Genomic DNA, 20,233 nt, shown 5'->3' on the forward strand with positions numbered 1-20,233 from the left:
CCCAAGACATTTTTGGGGCTGCCTCTTGGTCTTCCAGCCACTCTGCCGTGCTAGCTCCTCATAATGCCGCCTCTCTGCTTTCGCTGCCTCCAGCTCTGCTTTGGGGCGGCGATATTCCCCTTTGCCGTCCAAAATCTCCTCCCAAGTCCATTTCTCAAAAATATCGCTGCCTCTCCTGCTGCTGCTGCTCTCTTTTACCACGCCGATTGGTCCTCTGTTGGTTGGTGATTCTGTAATGGCAGATCTCCTCTTCGTCAGAAGAGGAGTAAGGATTGGACCAAGATGCAGCATGGTAAGTGTCCATAATGTTTTTAATAAAGACAAATGAACACTTGAACAAAAACAATAAATGATAACGTGAAATCTACAAAGAGACACCGGGTAGGCACCGTGTTATGCAGTGGTGCGCACTGTGTCCCCAGTGCGGGTGCATAGCCCGGTGCGGTATATTCCAGCTCCGCGTATCGGCCGGGCTAGATTGAGCGTCGGGTCAAATGCCATGAAGCCGGCTCTACGCATCTGGTCCCCAGTGCGTCTCCTTGGGCCGGCTTACATGGCACCAGCCTTGCGCACGGTGTCCCCGGTTCGCCTGCATAGCCCAGTGTGGGCTATTCCACTTTGCCTCACTGGCAGAGCAACCGGGAGTATTCAACCAGGTAAGGTTGGGCAGGCTCGGTGCTCAAGAGCTCCAGTGCGCCTGCACGGTCCGGTCTACCCAGTACCACCTCCACACACCAGCCCTCCGGTGGCAGCTCCCCGCACCAGGCTTCCTGTGCGTGTCCTCGGCCCAGTACCACCAGTGCCAGCACCACGCATTAAGCCTACAGTGCGCCTCGCCTCTCCAGCGCTGCCAGAGCCTTCCTCCTCTCCTGCGCTGCCGGAGTCTCCCGCCTGTTTAGAGCTGCCAGTGCCTTCCTCCTCTACAGCGCTGCTGGAGTCTCCTGCCTGTTCAGTCCAGCCAGAGCTGCCAGTCTGCATGGAGCAGCCAGAGCTGCCAGTCTGCATAGAGCAGCCAGAGCTGCCAGTCTGCATGGAGCAGCCAGAGCTGCCAGTCTGCATGGAGCAGCCAGAGCTGCCAGTCTGCATGGAGCAGCCAGAGCTGCCAGTCTGCATGGAGCAGCCAGAGCTGTCAGTCTGCATGGAGCAGCCAGAGCTGCCAGTCTGCAAGGAGCTGCCAGTCTGCAAGGAGCTGACAGTCTGCAAGGAGCTGCCAGTCTGCGAGGAGCTGCCAGTCTGCGAGGAGCTGCCAGTCTGCAAGGAGCTGCCAGTCTACACGGAGCTGCCAGAGCTACCAGTCTGCATGGAGCAGCCAGAGCTGCCAGTCTGCAAGAAGCCGCCAGAGCTGCCAGTCTGCATGGAGCAGCCAGAGCCGCCAGTCAGCATGGAGCAGCCAGAGCCGCCAGTCAGCGTGGAGCAGCCAGAGCTGCCAGTCAGCATGGAGCAGCCAGAGCTGTCAGTCTGCATGGAGCAGCCAGAGCTGCCAGTCTGCAAGGAGCTGCCAGTCTGCAAGGAGCTGACAGTCTGCAAGGAGCTGCCAGTCTGCGAGGAGCTGCCAGTCTGCGAGGAGCTGCCAGTCTGCAAGGAGCTGCCAGTCTACACGGAGCTGCCAGAGCTACCAGTCTGCATGGAGCAGCCAGAGCTGCCAGTCTGCAAGAAGCCGCCAGAGCTGCCAGTCTGCATGGAGCAGCCAGAGCCGCCAGTCAGCATGGAGCAGCCAGAGCCGCCAGTCAGCGTGGAGCAGCCAGAGCTGCCAGTCAGCATGGAGCAGCCAGAGCCGTCAGTCTGCCAGGATCCGCCAGTTAGCCAGACTCTTCCAGATCCGCCAGTCAGCCAGACTCTTCCAGATCCGCCAGTCTGCCAGACTCTTCCAGATCCGCCAGTCAGCCAGACTTCCAGATCCGCCAGTCAGCCAGACTCTTCCAGATCCGCCAGTCAGCCAGGCTCTTCCAGATCCGCCAGTCAGCCAGACTCTTCCAGATCCGCCAGTCAGACAGACTCTTCCAGATCCGCCAGTCAGCCAGACTCTTCCAGATCCGCCAGTCAGCCAGGATCTGCCAGAACCGCCAGCCAGCCAGGATCTGCCAGAGCCTTCCTCCTCTCCTGTGCTGCCGGAGTTCCCCGCCTGTCCGGCGCTGCTGCCGGAGTCTCCCGCCTGTCCGGCGCTGCTGCCGGAGTCTGAAGAGCCCCTCTGTCCCGAGCTGCCCCTCTGTCCCGAGCTGCCCCTCTGTCCCGAGCTGCCCCTCTGTCCCGAGCTGCCCCTCTGTCCCAGCTGCCCCTCAGTCCAGTGTTATTAAGTAGGGTTGCCGTGGCTAGGAGGCCACGGAAGAGGACAAGGTGGGGGACTAAGACTACGGTGAAGTGGAGGCCACGTCCAGCACCAGAGCCGCCACCGCGGACAGATGCCCACCCAGACCCTCCCCGATAGGTTCAGGTTTTGCGGCCGGAGTCCGCACCTTGGGGGGGGTGGTACTGTCACACCCTGACCATAGTTTACTTTGTATGTTTCTATGTTTTGGTTGGTCAGGGTGTGATCTGAGTGGGGATTCTATGTTGGATGTCTTGTTTGTCTATTTCTATGTCTGGCCTGATATGGTTCTCAATCAGAAGCAGGTGTTAGTCATTGTCTCTGATTGGGAACCATATTTAGGTAGCCTGGGTTTCACTGTGTGTCTGTGTCTCTGTGTTTATTGTCACCAGATAGGCTGTATAGGTTTTCACACATTTATTGTTTTGTTTAGTTATTTCATGTCAAGTTCATTTATTAAAGAACATGAATAACCACCACGCTGCATTTTGGTCCTCTTCTCTTCCACCAGACGAAAGCCGTTACACCCAGGCTACCTAAGTATGATTCTCAATCAGAGACAACTAACGACACCTGCCTCTGATTGAGAACCATACTAGGCCGAAACAGAAACCAAACATAGAAAAACAAACATAGACTGCCCACCCCAACTCAAACCCTGACCATACTAAATAAAGACAAAACAAAGGAAATAAAGGTCAGAATGTGACATGCAGACTGATTACTTCACTTACTATTCACTGTATCACAATTCCAGTGGGTCAGAAGTTTACATACACTAAATTGACTGTGCCTTTAAACAGCTTGGAAAATTCCAGAAAATTATGTCATGGCTTTAGAAGCTTCTGATATGCTAATTGACATAATTTGAGTCAATTGGAGGTGTACCTGTGAATATATATCAACGCCTTCCTTCAAACTCAGTGCCTCTTTTGCTTGACATCATGGGAAAATCTAAAGAATTCAGCCAAGACCTCAGAAAAGAATTGTAGCCCTCCACAAGTCTGGTTCATCCTTGGGAGCAATTTCTGAATGCCTGAAGGTACCATGCCCATCTGTACAAACAATAGTACGCAAGTTTAAACACCATGGGACCAGTCAGGAAAGAGACGCGTTCTGTCTCCTAGAGATGAACATACTTTGGTGCGAAAAGTGCAAATCAATCCCAGAACAACAGCAAAGGACCTTGTGAAGATGCTGGAGGAAACAGGTACAAAGTACTGTATCTATATCCACAGTAAAACGAGTCCTATATCGACATAACCTGAGAAAGGCCACTCAGCAAGGAAGAAGCCACTGCTCCAAAACTCCATAAAAAAGCCCGACTACGGTTTGCAACTGCACATGGGGACAAACCCATGTCCTCTGGTCTGATAGAAACAAAAATAGAACTGTTTGGCCATAATGACCATCGTTATGTTTGGATGAAAAAGGGGGAGGCTTGCAAGCTGAAGAACACCATCCCAACCGTGAAGCACGGGGTTGGCAGCATCATGTTGTGGGGGTGGTTTCTGCAGGAGGGACTGGTGCACTTCATAAAATAGAAGGCATCATGAGGATGGAAAATTATGTGGATATATTGAAGCAACATCTCAAGACACCAGTCAGGAAGTTAAAGCTTGGTCGCAAATTGGTCTTCCAAATGGACAATGACCCCAAGGATACATCCAAAGTTGTGGCAAAATGGCTTAAGGAGAAACAAAGTCAAGGTATTGGAGTGGTCATCACACAGTCCTGATCTCAATTCTGTAGAAGATTTGTGGGCAGAACTGAAAAAGTGTGTGCGAGCAAGGAGGCCTACAAACCTGACTCAGTTACACCAGCTCTGTCAGGAGGAATGGGCCCAAATTCACCCAACTTATTGTGGGAAGCTTGTGGAAGCCTAGCCGAAATGTTTGACCCGAGTTAAACAATTTAAAGGCAATGCTACCAAATACTAATTGATTGTATGTAAACTTCTGACCCACTGGGAATGTGATGAAATAAATAAAAGCTGAAATAAATCATTCTCTCTACTATTATTCTGACATTTCACATTCTTAAAATAAATCCTAACTGTGGGGTTCCTACATTTTTATGAGAATGAAATGTCAGGAATTGTGAAAAACTGAGTTTAAATATATTTGGATAAGGTGTATGTAAACTTCTAACTTCAGCTGTATATATACTAATAAAAAATATAAACACAACATGCAACCATTTCAATAAAGTTGCTGAGTTACAGTTCATATAAGGAAATCAGTCAATTGAAATAAATTAATTAGGCCCTAATCTATGAATGGGCAGGGGCGCAGCCATTGGTGGGCCAGGGAGGGAGCCAAGCCCACCCAATGGTCATATGGAACATTTCTGGGACGTTCTATTTCAGCTCATGAAACACGGGACCAACACTTTACATGTTGTGTTTATATTTTTGTTCAGTGTACATCACAGAAGACTGAAAAATAACAAAACCATTTGACGTAGAAACACCAGATTTTCAGCAAGTTTAAAAATATATATATGTTTAGGAATTCTGAATTAATGAAAAATATAAATAACATTTCACCCATGAGGCCACGAGTCACAAAAAAAATACTTGTTGAACAAAATCATCTCTTTCGCTGAGCAATTGTATTAGTATAAAATAATATAATTCCCCCTATATTTGAGCACATAATATAGCTCAGTATTTGAATTATTATCAAATACTGAAATAATAATTCCCACCTAAACATTCAATCAAGCTGTGCACTGAATTGCCTTTTTCAAAATGACACTTTTCTTTTAAACCACCCAAATGTTAATTCATTTGAAATTCAGATAATCTCACTCTGAACCAATGTTCTTCAGAGGTGGCCAGAAAGGACATCTGTCATTTGAATATCTTGACTCTCTCAACCACCTGATCCTCTGACTCACTGCCACAAATTCCAGCCTCTCTTCCATCCTCACCATAGCTACACTTAGAAAAAACGGGTTCCAAAAAGGTTCTTTCAGCTGTCCCCTTAAGATAACCCTTTTTGGTTTGAGGTAGAACCTTTTTTGTTGTTCCAGGAAATGATAGTTACTGCTGATGCAGTGTGCAGTCTTCATTTGCACTGCACATGAATTAACATATAAAAATGTGTTGTACAAAGAGGGATAATAAAAACATACATGTAAAAAAATATCATTTTAAGACAGTGATTCTTACTTAAACTACTCAAGTAGTTTAAAACCTCTGTTTTTGGTCCCCACCATGACCGGGTAATATGCAGAGTCGTTGATAGCAAACATTAGAACTATTTTGGGTTCCTTGCAGAACCATCTGTGTAAAGGGTTCTACATGGAACTTAAAAGTATTCTACCTGGAACCAAAAGGGTTCTACCTGGAACCAAAAAAGGTTCTTCAGAGGGTTCTCCTGTGGGGACTGCCAAAAGAACCGTTTTAAGTTCGAGATAGCACTTTTCTAAGAGTGTACCTCTCCCTCATTCTCTTGCCCTGCATTGTTAGTGGGTTATTCAGGCAAGCCGAGCAGCAGACACAGCTGGGCTGAATATCAGGCCTACCCTCCAGGACACAGAATTGAGCCATCCTTGCTTTGACCCCTGCCTGTATTATTTTCGGCAGTAATTCAATGCACAAGGCTCAGTGATACTCAATGATCCCCTCTGGTGGACGGAACGTTCAACTGCCACTGTCATTGACTTTGCAGCATCAGCAAAATCTCTAATGCAGCAGCCACTATTTGAATTCAGGTGCATGTGTGCATACATATGCAGGCGTTTCTGCCATTTTCATCAAGGCCATGATTGATGTGCACTGCAAATGGCCAATTAAGCATCATCACATTATTAGATGGTGTTGATCGACCTTATTTAGTATTTTCTTTGCTCCAGTGGCCACTCCCTAACCCCCCCTCATCTGATCTCCCTGTGTCTGTTCTTTTAGCACTCGACGCTGTCACGCAAGTTTGTAGAGGTGATGACCGAGTACAACACCACGCAGTCCAAATACAGGGACCGCTGCAAGGACCGTATCCAGAGACAGCTGGAGATCAGTGAGTATCTGTAGCCCACCACCATCATAGGGCACAGTTAATGCACCGCTGACATTCCATACTATACTTTCAATCATGGATCATTGGGGGGCCAAATGGAAAAAAAAATTGGGGGGCCAAATGATTCCACCCGCGGGCCAAATTCGGTCCGTGGGCCACCAGTTGGGGAACCCTGCTCTATATAGTATCTATGTATGGCAATACTTTTCAAGTACAGTACAGTTTGTAGAGCATAGAACCATCCAGTACACAGACATTACAGTATATTGACATTACCAACCTAGATTCTCTCTTTTAAGGTGGGTTAGACCCCGACTTCATTTAGCGTTCTTTGTCAATTACTTTGTTAAAATGGCTGCACAAATATAATCCAATTGATTGATTGGATGATTGATTTTGTGATTGGTAATACATCAACAAGACTAATGCCAGGCACACACATGCTGACAGCAGACAGGGTTACACCGACTAACAAGGAGGTATGTTAGTATCTTACACAAGAAATAGCCAGAGTTCTTACTAAATATACACTGATACCCAACAGCGCAGACAAAAAAAAATGGGTTTTGCAGACGTAAGGACATTTTCAAGGCAGCCCCACTGACCTTCATATGAGACAGACTGTAATTCACACACAGTGAGTATCCTTTTAATACTGAAGTATTAGATAATACTGAAGTACACAGATACAGACACTGGTAAGCGTTTCATACACAACTCACAGCCATAGTGACATCTGAGATCCAGACATCATCTAGTATTATGCACAGACGCAAGTATTTTTCAAAGACTGGGACAGACTAAGCAGTATAGATGCATTTTAAGTTTATTAAGACGATATTAAGTAGACAAGGGGGTTGAATGGCCACATATGACCACATATTAGCCAATGATAAGTTGTATAGTCATGCAGTTTGCAAAAACAAAAGACTTGCCTTATAGTACAGTGATGACTTGATTGTAATTCAGCTCACACATTTCATTTAAAAGCTGTGTTTTCTTTCATATTTCATTTTGAGTCATATTTCTAGGGATACCTTAAAGCTTTAAATTGATCTAGATTATTCTAGACATCTGGTTAGAGATACATGGTCTTTTTTAATTACTACCCAGAATCTGTGCTGTGCCTCAAATTGGCACTAAAACAGTGGGAATGTGTTGATTTAAATAACTAAACTTTAAGTGCATCAGGCAAAGCATTATGATCATTTTCTGGCAATATATTTCATTGTGTGTGTGTGTGTGTGTGTGTGTGTGTGTGTGTGTGTGTGTGTGTGTGTGTGTGTGTGTGTGTGTGTGTGTGTGTGTGTGTGTGTGTGTGTGTGTGTGTGTGTGTGTGTGTGTGTGTGTGTGTGTGTGTGTGTGTGTGTGTGCGTGCGTGTGCCTATGTGTGCTCGGCAGCTGGGAGAACAACCACCAACGAGGAGCTGGAGGATATGCTGGAGAGTGGCAAGCTTGCCATTTTCACCGATGACGTGAGTACAACACCTGAGCCAGGCCATTCCCCATGGCAGACATATATCCACAGTGAAGGCATGGGGACCACAGATGCTAATGACCTGTGTGGCTAGTTATAGCTAACTCGCTACATCTGTCACGTTTGCGTTCAATGAACTACGTTATGTCCTGATATGAATTTTACCAGAAGAAGAATGTTGATTATTACAGGTGGTAAAGGAACACATCGAATCCTCTTCTATCCTCATCCTCGGTCTCCTTCTCAACCCTCTGTTTTGGGTCCTTAGATCAAGATGGACTCTCAGATAGACAAGCAAGCCCTGAATGAGATTGAGACCCGACACACTGAGATCATCAAGCTGGAGAACAGCATCCGTGAGCTGCACGACATGTTTGTGGACATGGCCATGCTGGTCGAGAGCCAGGTAAAGTTGTGTTTTTATTTGAAATGTTTTTAAAAGATGAATGAATTCATGAAAGCCCAGTTTTATGCCATTAGCCTTGTGTTGAGCACAGATTACAATCGAATAGGTTACAATCGGGCCTACTCATGCCAATATCAAGGGTGTGGTTTAATTCTGCACCAATGGCATCAAGAGTCCTTTTGTGATGTTAAAATGAAAACATTGTAGATTCTATGTATCTTCGAACTGTGCCTCACGTCTTCCATAATGAAATCTGTCCAACTGTGATTTAGTTTTTGACACAATTGTCTGAGAACAGGGCAGATATTTGGAGCTGAACGTATGAACGTATGACATTTAGGCGTGTGGGTTCACAGGCATATTTGAGTAATTGTGCTTTGAGACAGGACAAATGTTGCATGCTGTTATCGTTCTATGTTTAGATTGAGACTGTGAGTAAACACACGGTTACTTAAACTAGTTCCACGCCAATGAGCAATGCTGTGTAGCCATTCAGAAAAGCTCAGGCTACAACTGTAGCCTTTTTATATCCTGGTTTCATCAGTGTAGCCGGCTCTCTGCTTCTAGGGTTCAGTTATCTTAATTTGTCAGATATCCCCAAGGAGACGTGGGTGTAGAGTCAGGCGCAGGAGAAACGAGTTCTGAAGGAAAAGGGGCGTTTATTTAAACAAGTTCAAAATAACAGGACACCGGACTACAACAGTAGCCACAAAACCCCACTCAGACACAGTCCAAGGGAAAAACCACCTGTTAAAAATGAACTAAAGAAAACGCAACCCAAAACTCACTGACAGTCAAACGAAAACAATCCCGCACAAACGCCGAGCGCCGCCCGAATAGGGAGAGAAGCCACCTTCAGTGGAAGTCGTGACATAATTAATGAAGGGTTCTTGCAGTACGTTCAGGGTTCTGGCTGTACATTGTGGTTGCACTTAGATTGAAATGGTATAGCAAATACTTGCACCTTAAAAATGCATGAGAAAAAACCTCACTTAAATACTGGATGATATTCTAGAATTGTTGTCTTACATGTGTCGTTACCATACTACAGTTTATTCCCAAAACTTAACTTAATTAAGTTACATGATCAAACATTTTCATATTTACAGAACATTTATTAATAGTACATAGCATCTCTATACATTATATGAGATACAATATGAGAATACTATGTTGCCAATTTCGATTCTCACTGTGAAGAAATGACCGTTGACATCCAATAAGAGCCTATGAATCTCATCAGGACGACCTAAATTAGGAAATTGCTTCTGGGTAACAGGGAAATATGGTTTCTAAGTTTAGCTCATGCACTATAAACCGTTTGTGAGTTGGATTATTTCATTCAAAGTACAATAGGGGGGGGGGGGAGCTTTTGAGTGACAATTCTTCTCTTTCTCTTGAGGGCTTTTCCTCATGGACAATATGCAATTGTGTGTGATGAATAAACATAGGTACTTAGCTATGCTCATCTCATTTATGTATCAATACTTTTGTTAATATAAAAAAATCCATCCTTTACATGGAAGACAACATTTAGATGCTAAGTGGCTGCATCAATATCACTTACAGTACTTTATAACTGGAATAAAAATGAATAGAAACAGAATATATTTGTGCTAGAAGCTTTGTTTGGATTCAAAAGACCAGAAATACAATACCACACATGAGGCTTATACAAACATGAGGCAGAAACATATGCACACAATGTGGTTGAGGCTGACTTTAAGTGATAATGGACAAGGTATTCTCCTCAGTCCCCTTGCATTTTGATGACGGTGCTTTTTGCTGTTTACAGGGCGAGATGATTGACAGAATTGAGTACAACGTGGAGCACTCCGTAGACTTTGTGGAGCGGGCGGTGTCTGACACCAAGAAGGCTGTCAAATACCAGAGCCAGGCTCGCAAGGTAAGTCACAGGCTCTCTGTAGAGCAGGGCTAACGCATGTATTGTGCATACACATGTTTTATCACTGTTACTTTGCTGTAACCCACATCCTCGACCTACATACATGTATACATTCTAATATACACACTATACGTATGACATCATACAAACAAACATAGGCACACATACTAAAATAGGCACAGCATCCTCCTACGATCAATCACACCACAAAAATGCCCACCACCCCCTCATACTATATTATTAAATAGTACACACACACACACTCTTATAATAATAATAATATCCACCACCTCTTCATGTACAGTGCATTTCCTCTTGGGCATTCCACCCTCATTCACACCGTACCTCAGTGATTACCAAGTGACCAACCTCCTCAGACGTGATAGCTTTGGACACAATGTACACACTAATGTGTTGTATAGATAAATGGCATTGTCCCTTACCGTAAAACTGTTCCGTAGCATGTATACAATCACAAGCCTCCCTGTGTCTCACTAACACCATCACCACCTTGTCGTCCCCCCCCTTGCAGAAGAAGCTCATGATCATCGTCTGCTGTACTATTCTGGGAGTCGTCTTGGCGTCCACTATCGGCGGATACCTGGGCTTTTAATGACGACGACAACGATGAAAGACGGCCACAAGAGAAAAAAAAACACAGAGAGAAAAATATCATATACAATATCAGATAAGGAAAACGTTCTAAAAGTGGTTGGGTGGGGTTGAAAAAACAAAGACAAAAAAAATACGACAATAAACATACAAATAAACATAATATTTGCAATGTACATGTAAATGTATTGAACATAAGAAACAGCACATGGGTTAGCTACCTGGAAAGAAATATGACGTAAAATATTTTTTTTGGAACGTTTCATTCTTTTTTGGGGGATCTCCAGGACAGTGCCAATGACTGCTAAATTGTGTGTTGTTCCAGCAAAGGTAGTTTACTTGGAATGTGATTTTAGAACATAATGCACAAAACTGTAGAAGGGAATTGGGATGATCGGTGTACCTTATTTCATAGATACAATAATCACGTTTCGTTGGGAGACACTGACTTTGGTTTTGGTCTTTTAGAGACTTCTCATGGGTTGATTATTCCTGTCAATCAGGTTAAACAGCCAGTCAAATTAGTGTAGTCAACTTGAGTAACCTGCCAATGGGCTAATCAAATCTCCTAGATAAGGCATTCATTTGCAACAATGTCTTTTACTTCGACCAATAGGGACAGGAGCTTACACCCATGGAGCTGTTACAACGGCAGATGAAAGGCGTGGCACTGCAGTAGAAGGTTTAAGAAAAACAACTGACAGTTTGCAGGTGCCCCATCAAAGCCCTTCTCTGCTCTTATCCATACAGTAGGAGCATGGAGTGAGGAATGTCTCAGGGTCTTCAGCTAATTCGATATGTCTGTGGCAGAAACCAAATTCAGAGAGACAGATTAGAGAGGTGAGACAGGAGGGGGGGGGGGTAAACCGACGGTCGAAACGATGCAGTTTTGACAAAGAAAGCCGATCAGCTCGAGTTTTCCCAAGGATGTTAAAAGAGAACAGACAGAGTAAAGATACACCAGAGAGGGAAGGACGAGGAGGTGGTGAAAGAAAGAGAGACCTATAGCCGTCACGCCTGTTCTACAGATTTTGCAAAAAAATTGGAACATGTTAAAAAGTCAAGATGAAAATTGAACAACGGAATCTCAAAACTTGAAATGCTGGCTAGCCCTGGTGTCGAGTCTCATGTCTTGCTTTGGAAGTGGTTAGTTCTACTGTGGTCGTGTAGTGTGTGACGTGTCCTGTGACAAATAGTCTGGCCTCATATTTCCAATAATGGACCTTTAGCTATATTTAGCATTTTGCAGTTTGCTTTATTTTAAAAACATATAAGCAAATGGGTACTTTGAATGGAACAAGTTTGTGTGCCCCTCTATGTGAAATTGTATTTTTTACTAAGCAAAGATATAATCTTAAAAAACACGCAACTATAGAATCGATTCATAAAACATGTTAGGTATTGATAATCTATCAATCGGTAGGTCATGTTGAGTTTTAAGGGTTTTAACCCTCCGCTTCAGTTGTTTGGGTGCCATTTCATAAAGATGGGCGTTTCCCTCTTAATAGCCCATTGGTGGTGCTGAACTAGTACCAGTTCAGAATGACAAGGTCAGGAGAGAATACTGTGCTCTATGATTGCACAATCTACAAACCAATGCCATTTGAGTTCAGGCTAAGAACAGATATGAATGCTGCTACATTTATCTGAAGGAGACAACTCTACCTTGCCAAGGAAATATGCATGGCAACATGACACGGATGTCACAGTGACTCTGTTGAAGCCAGCGCTGTAATGTCGCAGATTAAGATCCAAACTGCGGGAATGACTGGATCAAAATCATGACTCGTGAGCCTCTTGCCCTCGAAGTCCCAATTCCCTGGCATGCGTTGATGGTGTTGGCCCCCGACTAGATGAACTGAAGCGTTCTGACTGTTTGGGGTCACCTTCATGGAATAGTGTCCCAGTGTAGTTCATATGACAAGGCCTTATACCCCCTGTGTTCTAGATTGGACATGGACCTAATCAGAGTGTAGAATATACTCTATGATCAATAGATATTGAAAAAAAGCAACAACCTTATTACTGGTATATTGATTTGATTATAGCCAATTTAAAGAGTAACCCAATTATCCTTTGACGTTAGCTTCCTATATGTAGGAACGTCATAGGATATAAGTTGTAGCCTGGCGGTTAAGAGCGTTGGGCCAGCAACTGAAAGGTTGCTGGTTCAAATACCTGAGCTGACTGGGTGAACAATCTGTTTATGTGCCCTTGAGCAAGGGCACTTAACCCTAATTACTCCTGTACTACCCTCTGGATAAGAGTGTCAGCTAAATGACTTAAATGTAAGTCAGAAGTTGTACTTTTCTTCATTTCAAGTGCCCAAGCAGACTATGTTGGCCACTACAAGATGAAACTGTGTTTTCTTGTAATTGATACTTTGACTGTATATGTAATAATTGTAAGGAAAAAACAATATGTTGTCAAATGTTTTCTTAAAATACTAATTTTGTGTTGAATATGTCCTTAATATTGTATATTCAAAGGGAGGAGCCAGCTTTCAGTTTTCTGAACTATGGAAATGTAGCTAAATTCAACATTTCCAAATGCCAAAAGTGACTCTGTTCAGTGTAAAACCAAAGGCAGATGATTTTACTTCACGGGTGCCCCAACACAGATAATCACGTTAGATTAACCTTCTGACACAGAATAGTCTATTAATGCAAATCTCACAGGACATTGGATAGGATATTTTAGAGTTAGACCTAATTCATCTTACCTATTGGCTGCTACAAAATCAATACACACCCACTCACCCTTCACAGTTACATGGTCATTCCCCTGTCATTGTCATCAGCGAGGAACGTTATTTTCTAAGTCATCGGTTTCTTGGTGAATTTCTAAGCCAAGTGGTCCTATGATGGTCATCCCTGACTGACTGTCATTCAACTGTCTCTGTTGTTGTCCAAACTTTAAACTATAGTAACTACATTAAAGTTATGTTCCACTTTCAGCTCAGCGGCCAACCAAATCATGTCCCTTTCAAGTGCTAAGTAGTAGTTAGCTGATGCTTTGTGCTAAGGCCCGCCATATCATCATAAGGACAATACTTGCAATAAATAGGAAGCTGAAACCTTCAGTGAAAGGTTCAGTCATTTCACATATCCATGCAAAAGGCTCTTTGGTTCTGAGTGTGAAACAGTGGCCTTTGATAGTGGGCTGTCCTTACAGAATGGGAGTTTGCGTTGCTGACTTTTCCCATGGACAACCACATAACATTGGGAGTTTGGCACTCACTTACAGCTTGGAACACATTGAGCGAGAAACAACAACAAAAATTGCCTCTATTTTAACATGATTTAACTTCAGGACTAACCCATGTCACTGTTTTCTACGTGCATACCGGTAACCACTTTTGAGTTCTGTACAATCTCGATCACCACATGAGACGTGATATTTCCCACCATGACTTAAAGGCGCTTATATTACTTTGGTGAGCCTCTGAAGTCCAATTTGTATCTTTCCATGGCAAGAACGTCTTTCTGCAGCAAGAGATATTGAGGGCATAGGAATGGCAAACGGGAAATGTAGGTTAATTCGACCAACATCTCCACCCACAGATCCAGGAGGGAATCTGACTGTAGTCCTCAAGTCATTCCAGCACTGGCCAGCATGTTATTTTTAAGCTTCTGTGTATTTAATGTGTCCAACCACTTACATGTACAGTTAAAATGGGGTTATATTGATGTCGTTGTTTTTTAAAAGGAATATGGCTAGGGAGCCCTTATTCTTTAAGGCATGCAACTTTCGGCTTTGTGAGTTTGCATGGTGATTTCTGCTCTCGATCATGTGCGCACTTTACACTCTATAAGAAAACACTGTCTATCACATTCACGGTTTAATTTATCGATCGATTATTTCTATTTACTCACTGGGGACGGGGTGAAGGCTTATAGTTATACCACTGCTGGTGTCTGTTTTATTGCAAGTCTACAGAGACACCATATTTACAGTGGTACGTCCAGAGAGGTGATCTACGTATGTACGAGTGTGTGTAAACCTCTGGGTACTGTTTGGTGCAAAATGTCCTCTCACCCTTCCTCCAGAGTACTGTAGTGTGCGGATTTTCCCCACCATGACAGAACCCCTAGTAGTAATTCTGATACATTCCATTCTGTACCCCTCTTTCTCTCCCACGGCATCTATCCCACGTTGCTCTGTGTGCTTCTATGGTGGCGTATGTGTCCTTTGTGAGGAAACGTTAATCGTGAGTCTTTAAGCTGCGACTGCAACTTGTGAGCTCCTAGGCCTTGTGTGCATGCCCCTCGTCCCTGGCACACACAAAAAAACGATGGTGCGTGTGTGTGTTTGTGTGTGAGCATGAACGTTTGTTTGTGTACAGTATGTGTGTGCACGTCTGTGATCGGCACAGATCAGTTGCATCACACATTGAGCACGCGACTAGGCGTAAGGGCTGTTTGGGTTTAGCAGGTCCATGGGTTGTAGCTGTTGAGTTCCAGTTTTATGTTGAAAACAGAACAACAAAAATACACTATTTCTATATGTTACCAAATTCAAACCAAAGCATTTTGCCCCACGTGTTCTCAGTCACTTGATAAAAGAGCACAAAGAAAGTAAAGTTTACAAAAAAAATGCTTATAATATAATAATAGGAATCTAGAGTTATCATCCAGCTCATTCCCCCTCCACTTCAAATCATTGTATGGTGATCTGTCAGCTAATTGATTCAAACGTTGGAAATGACTTGTTGAATAGACTTCACAAATTGTCCTTTAATCATTCGTAGTTTGTAGTCTTCATGGTTGCAACAGTGAGAAGAGATGGATAATCATATGATGTACATGCAGTCCTCTGACACTTGAGTCCAAAGGAGACAACAGTGACTACTATTATTTCTGTATAGTCTATACACCTATCTTTATGCACACAATATCTACATGTTTTTTTTGTTATCCCCTCTTTACCACCCAATTCAACGCCCACTTGCTTTGCTTTCTGTGTGCTGGCAACACACCTGAATGGAGTGTACCCAGATCAACTTTGGTGAATATAAGGGCACTGACCTGGATGAACCAAAGTATTCTATGTTTCTATTCCTGTATTGTTTTGAAGTGAAAGATGTGCCGGGTGTGCGGCATAGGAATGACGGTAATGACCTGGCCATCGAGCTTCTGTCAGTGCAAAGCCTTGTCAGTGCAGCCATTGGAAAGACAAACGTTCTTCTGGAAAAGGGGTTTGAATATGGTCTTGAACTGCAAATATAACCCGTTAGATCTTTCAAAACGAAATATCATGTTTTATATTATCATGGTTCATATTTGGAGTTTCGCTGGCTATATATATGGGCACCCATAAATATTTGCTTGTTGTAGCCACAAGAAATCCAAGGCCCTATGCAATGGCCCCTGGCTTTATCCTCACCGTTATGTCAATATTCAAACTGCTTTCACAGAAGAGGTTCATTTCAACAACCAACTAAGCCTTCTTCAGAGATGCTCATTTCTATTGTGGCTTACTAATGTGCTACTGTTATTTGCCACGACGAAACCGTTTGTTGTTTTCTTTGCTTTATGGTCCTATTTTGGAAAATACTCACCATATCTCACAACAGTATTCCTTTGTATCAGTGTTCTAATTGGGAGCGGGGTTGGCGGTGTAGGAATGGTGCCCCGAAATTGTGACTTCAGAAAGTTGATCATTATCTGAATGGCTAACAGTAGGTTAACAGAAAACTGAATAGATATTAAATTATATTATTATAATGAGAAGACAAACTGAGGGAGAAAGAATGGCAAAATGATCAAATGCTAAACTAAAAAAGTGAGTGATTATATTATAGCAATGATTTAAAGAAATAAAGGAGTTATGTTAACAAAAATAATAGTAGTAATATTGAATGCTCGCAATTTTGTCCAACTGAAATGGATCTTTGTGTCTTGTAATTATTGTAAATACTTCAAAGAGAGAAAAAATGACTTGCATGTCCATGTATAAAACTACTGAGAAACTTGTTCCGGTCAAAGTTGTGAAGTAGTTCGATCTCTGCCCTATACCCACTGTCCACCCTCTTTGGACTGACTGTCTGTACATATATGTTCTTTCAGTTTTAATGTGTGTTTGGAGTGTTTGGACAAAAGAAAGAATCATTTGTGTGACCAACCATATCAGTCAAAAACCCACCCGTTTGATTTCGTTCAGAGGCATCCGTCTCTGATGAATAGTGCTTCCCTCCATCCGTAGTAAGAAGGGAGTGGCAACGTACATGTTGCCATGTTGTCCTGGTTTCCTGCTTCCAGGCCAAATATGAACTCAAACACTCTCTTTGTCTCCAATTAATAGCTGGTAGTCAGCCAAAAACAGCCCTGTCATTGTGATTGGTATTGTCTTGTATAATGACAATGTCAACCTTGTCACTTGGATTTGGGCTTCTTCTCATGGGTCCAGGGTCTCTCATCGCTGTGGAAAGTATACTGTGGTGAAAGAATAAGTCCTTCTCTTAATTGAACCCGCCATTACGTAGTGGTCATGACATTTAAAGTCATTAAGCGCTCATTTGTGTGATCTTTAATGTCTGGCAAGTGTTGCAACTCTCCTATGTTCATGGGAGAGAAATAGGAGAGAAAATTCTTTATATTGTCAAAATTGTAAGAAGAATTTCAATTTTTGAAATTAGTTAGGCTCTGCGTTGAGTTTTGTCCTCTTTTGTACTGATATCTTAGCGCGTCAGATGCAAACAACTGAGTTTGAGAGGATTTTGTCCCAATTGTGAGAGCAACCCAAGGAGGTCTGGTCATCCTTAAAGGGAAAGTTGTGGACCATACTGAAATATTGGCCTGTGACAATATAGAAATCCACTTTTATGTGCAATACAAAAGAAAAAGGGCTTTCTCTAACATGCAGAAGTGAGACAAAATTATTCCAGACTTCGATCAACCACAACACAGTTTTGGTTGCAGATCGAAAGCCACAGTTGGTAGAAGTGATTTGAAATGTGTAACAACACAGGCAGGAGAGAACAACTCCATCATGTTCAGTGAAAGTCCCTTAGAGGGGGTTGTCAGGGTGGAAGAGATCGAGCGAAACAAGAAAATTATACTGAGAGAGACTGAAAAAAAGAGGACAGTTGGATCGTTTGCTGCAACTTTGACTGGAAATGCAACTTGTGTCCCGTTTTTTTTGTGTGTGTGTATGTGTGCGTACCGTAATGTAAAAAACTATCTGTCCCTCTCTCTCCCTCTCTTGTACTGCTGTTTGCTGTTCTGTTTAGTTAGTGTGATGTGCCAGTATTTCCTCTCCCCAGCCCTCTTGCTCTCTCTCTCTCCCTTTTCTCCATGGATCTTTAAGATGACAACTCTATGCAGATGCTGTCTTTTATAAGTGTGTCAAATTTTAATTTAAAATAAAAATGATTAAAAAAACTAACCCGACAGACATATTGAAATGATAACAAAAAATGAATAAAGAAAAGGATTGTTCAGTGTACCCTCACAGTGGTTGGTCTTCATTACTGTCTCCATCGCTATAGTACACAATGGCTCAAATTCAATTGTAATGTTTGTAAATGAAGTTCTTAGATCATAATCTACCAAACATATGGCAACGTAATGTTATTTCATGTTATTTTGATTCAGGAATATGGGATATTGGTTTGTGTTAAGCATCCTCATGTTATCCTTTCAACACCTTGAGTGTGTCTGAAGTGCCTGGGGCCAATTCATTGAGTTGTGGATGAAGTCACAGGGAGTATCTCTGTAGACCCTGATCGCCCTCCACTGGGCTAGCAACATCTTAGACAACTCTCCACTGTGATATGTGAGACTTGGCAAGCATTCTGACACAAAAAATGGCTGCTGTGCATCACTCGGTTAAGTCAAGTGTTACAAATTGGTAGTGGGCGAGGTGACGGAGTTCACTCCTTACAATTTAACATATTTTGACACCTCGTGAAACAAACAATATAAATGTAATCCAGCATTATTGTATTATGTTAATGGTTTTCCTTGAAAGGACCCACTGTCATCCAGTGTGTTTTTAAAGGTGGACTAGGCCATCTTGAAGAAGCATCTCAGAGCAGCAGTGCGGATCTATGATCCGTCCCTGTCCATATATTATTCATCAATATCCAATAGACTAAACTGATCCTATATCAGCACTCCTACTCAGACCCGTTGAACAAAGGGCTTTGAACAGCTGCTCAGCCATGTTGTGTGGGTTAGCTCCTCCAGCGCAGTGCCCATTAGGTTCCCAGCCTCCCAAAAGGACCATTAAGAATCCATGACTCACGGTCCAGTCTACACATTATGACCTCATCATTAAGGCATGCAAGACATCCCCACTTTGATCACTCAACCTGCTGCAAATTCTTATCCCCATCACCTCATCATGGCTACTTACCATTGAGGTTTTATGCTTGTTTTGTACCTTACACGGCTGTTCATCTGTCCTCTGCTATGTGCTGATTCTAATTAGATAGTATGTTAAATGACACATATTTTAACATTTTAATGTACAATGCTTTACACAAGGTTTCGGTGAAAGACTGACACAAAACCACAATGAAATGACCTGAATGGGGAATGTGGAGAAGTAGGAAATTCAAGATGGAGATAAAAGGAAATGCAAATAAAAAGGCATGTTTTTGATTAACTAAACCATTCCCATCTGTGTCAGCCATACTAATCTAGCTCCACCAATCAACTAAGGAAAACGCAAACAACCAATTTGAACATTTCTGAAAAAATACCTAAATACAGTACTCCATTTGGTGCAGGGATTCAATAGTCTGTTACCTCCACATCCACATGCTGTACTCCCCCACTACCCCCTCATGGCTGAACATCCAGACTATGTCTATGTCCCAAATGGCACCCTATTCCCTACACACTGGGCAAAATCTGGTTGAGTCAATGTTGTTTCCACATCATTGAATTCCCGTTAGTTGACAACTCAACCAAAAGTCAATCAAAACTGGATGTTGAACTGATGTCCATGCCCAGTGGGATGGACCCTCGTCGAAAGTAGTGCACTGTAGGGAGTAGGGTGCCATTTGGGAATATGTAGAGCCTCCCTCTCTGCCCCCTCATGGCATCTACAGAACACCAGGGTCACAAGCCCCCAGACAGTGTGAATGGCTTCCTCTTACTGGACTCAGGACAGTCACAGTCCTTGGCCCCAGGGGGATTTGCCTTGATGCTAGACTCCTCTGCTCTCCCATGGTACATGGGGCTTAGGTCACATTCATCATTCCGAATGGGCATGGATATTGGGAAACGGAAGTGGGATTAACTGCAGACCGCTCAGGTAAACTGTCTGAGAGAGCACAAACAAAGCCTTATTGATCATGATGGTGAATATATTTGTTCTTTTTTCTATGACAGGCCTTCCTGACTGAAGGGAATGCACTGTCATAGAAAAGAGACCCCAAAACAGGCCTACTTTAACCCTGCTTTTAACAGTTCATGATTATTGCAATGAAATTCTGTAGGAGTCCTGGAAATATTGAAGCAACCTTCAAAGAAATTGTGACTGTTAAAAACTTAAA

At 43.1% G+C, this 20,233-nt stretch overlaps 1 protein-coding gene across 1 annotated transcript in view; it reads left to right on the forward strand.

The window, feature by feature from the left end:
- LOC135553979 (syntaxin-1B) overlaps positions 1 to 18,174 on the forward strand; it is a 69,844-nt gene extending 51,670 nt beyond the window's left edge. The window contains exons 6-10 of the mRNA XM_064985955.1: positions 6,219 to 6,327; positions 7,729 to 7,802; positions 8,073 to 8,210; positions 10,006 to 10,116; positions 10,649 to 18,174. Of these exons, the coding sequence (XP_064842027.1) occupies positions 6,219 to 6,327; positions 7,729 to 7,802; positions 8,073 to 8,210; positions 10,006 to 10,116; positions 10,649 to 10,729 (513 nt within the window). The 3' untranslated portion in view covers positions 10,730 to 18,174. The remainder of the gene's footprint in view (positions 1 to 6,218; positions 6,328 to 7,728; positions 7,803 to 8,072; positions 8,211 to 10,005; positions 10,117 to 10,648) is intronic.
- The last annotated feature ends 2,059 nt before the right edge of the window (positions 18,175 to 20,233 follow it).

The sequence above is a fragment of the Oncorhynchus masou genome, chromosome 14 (assembly GCF_036934945.1).
Source record: "Oncorhynchus masou masou isolate Uvic2021 chromosome 14, UVic_Omas_1.1, whole genome shotgun sequence".
Lineage (NCBI taxonomy): Eukaryota > Metazoa > Chordata > Actinopteri > Salmoniformes > Salmonidae > Oncorhynchus > Oncorhynchus masou.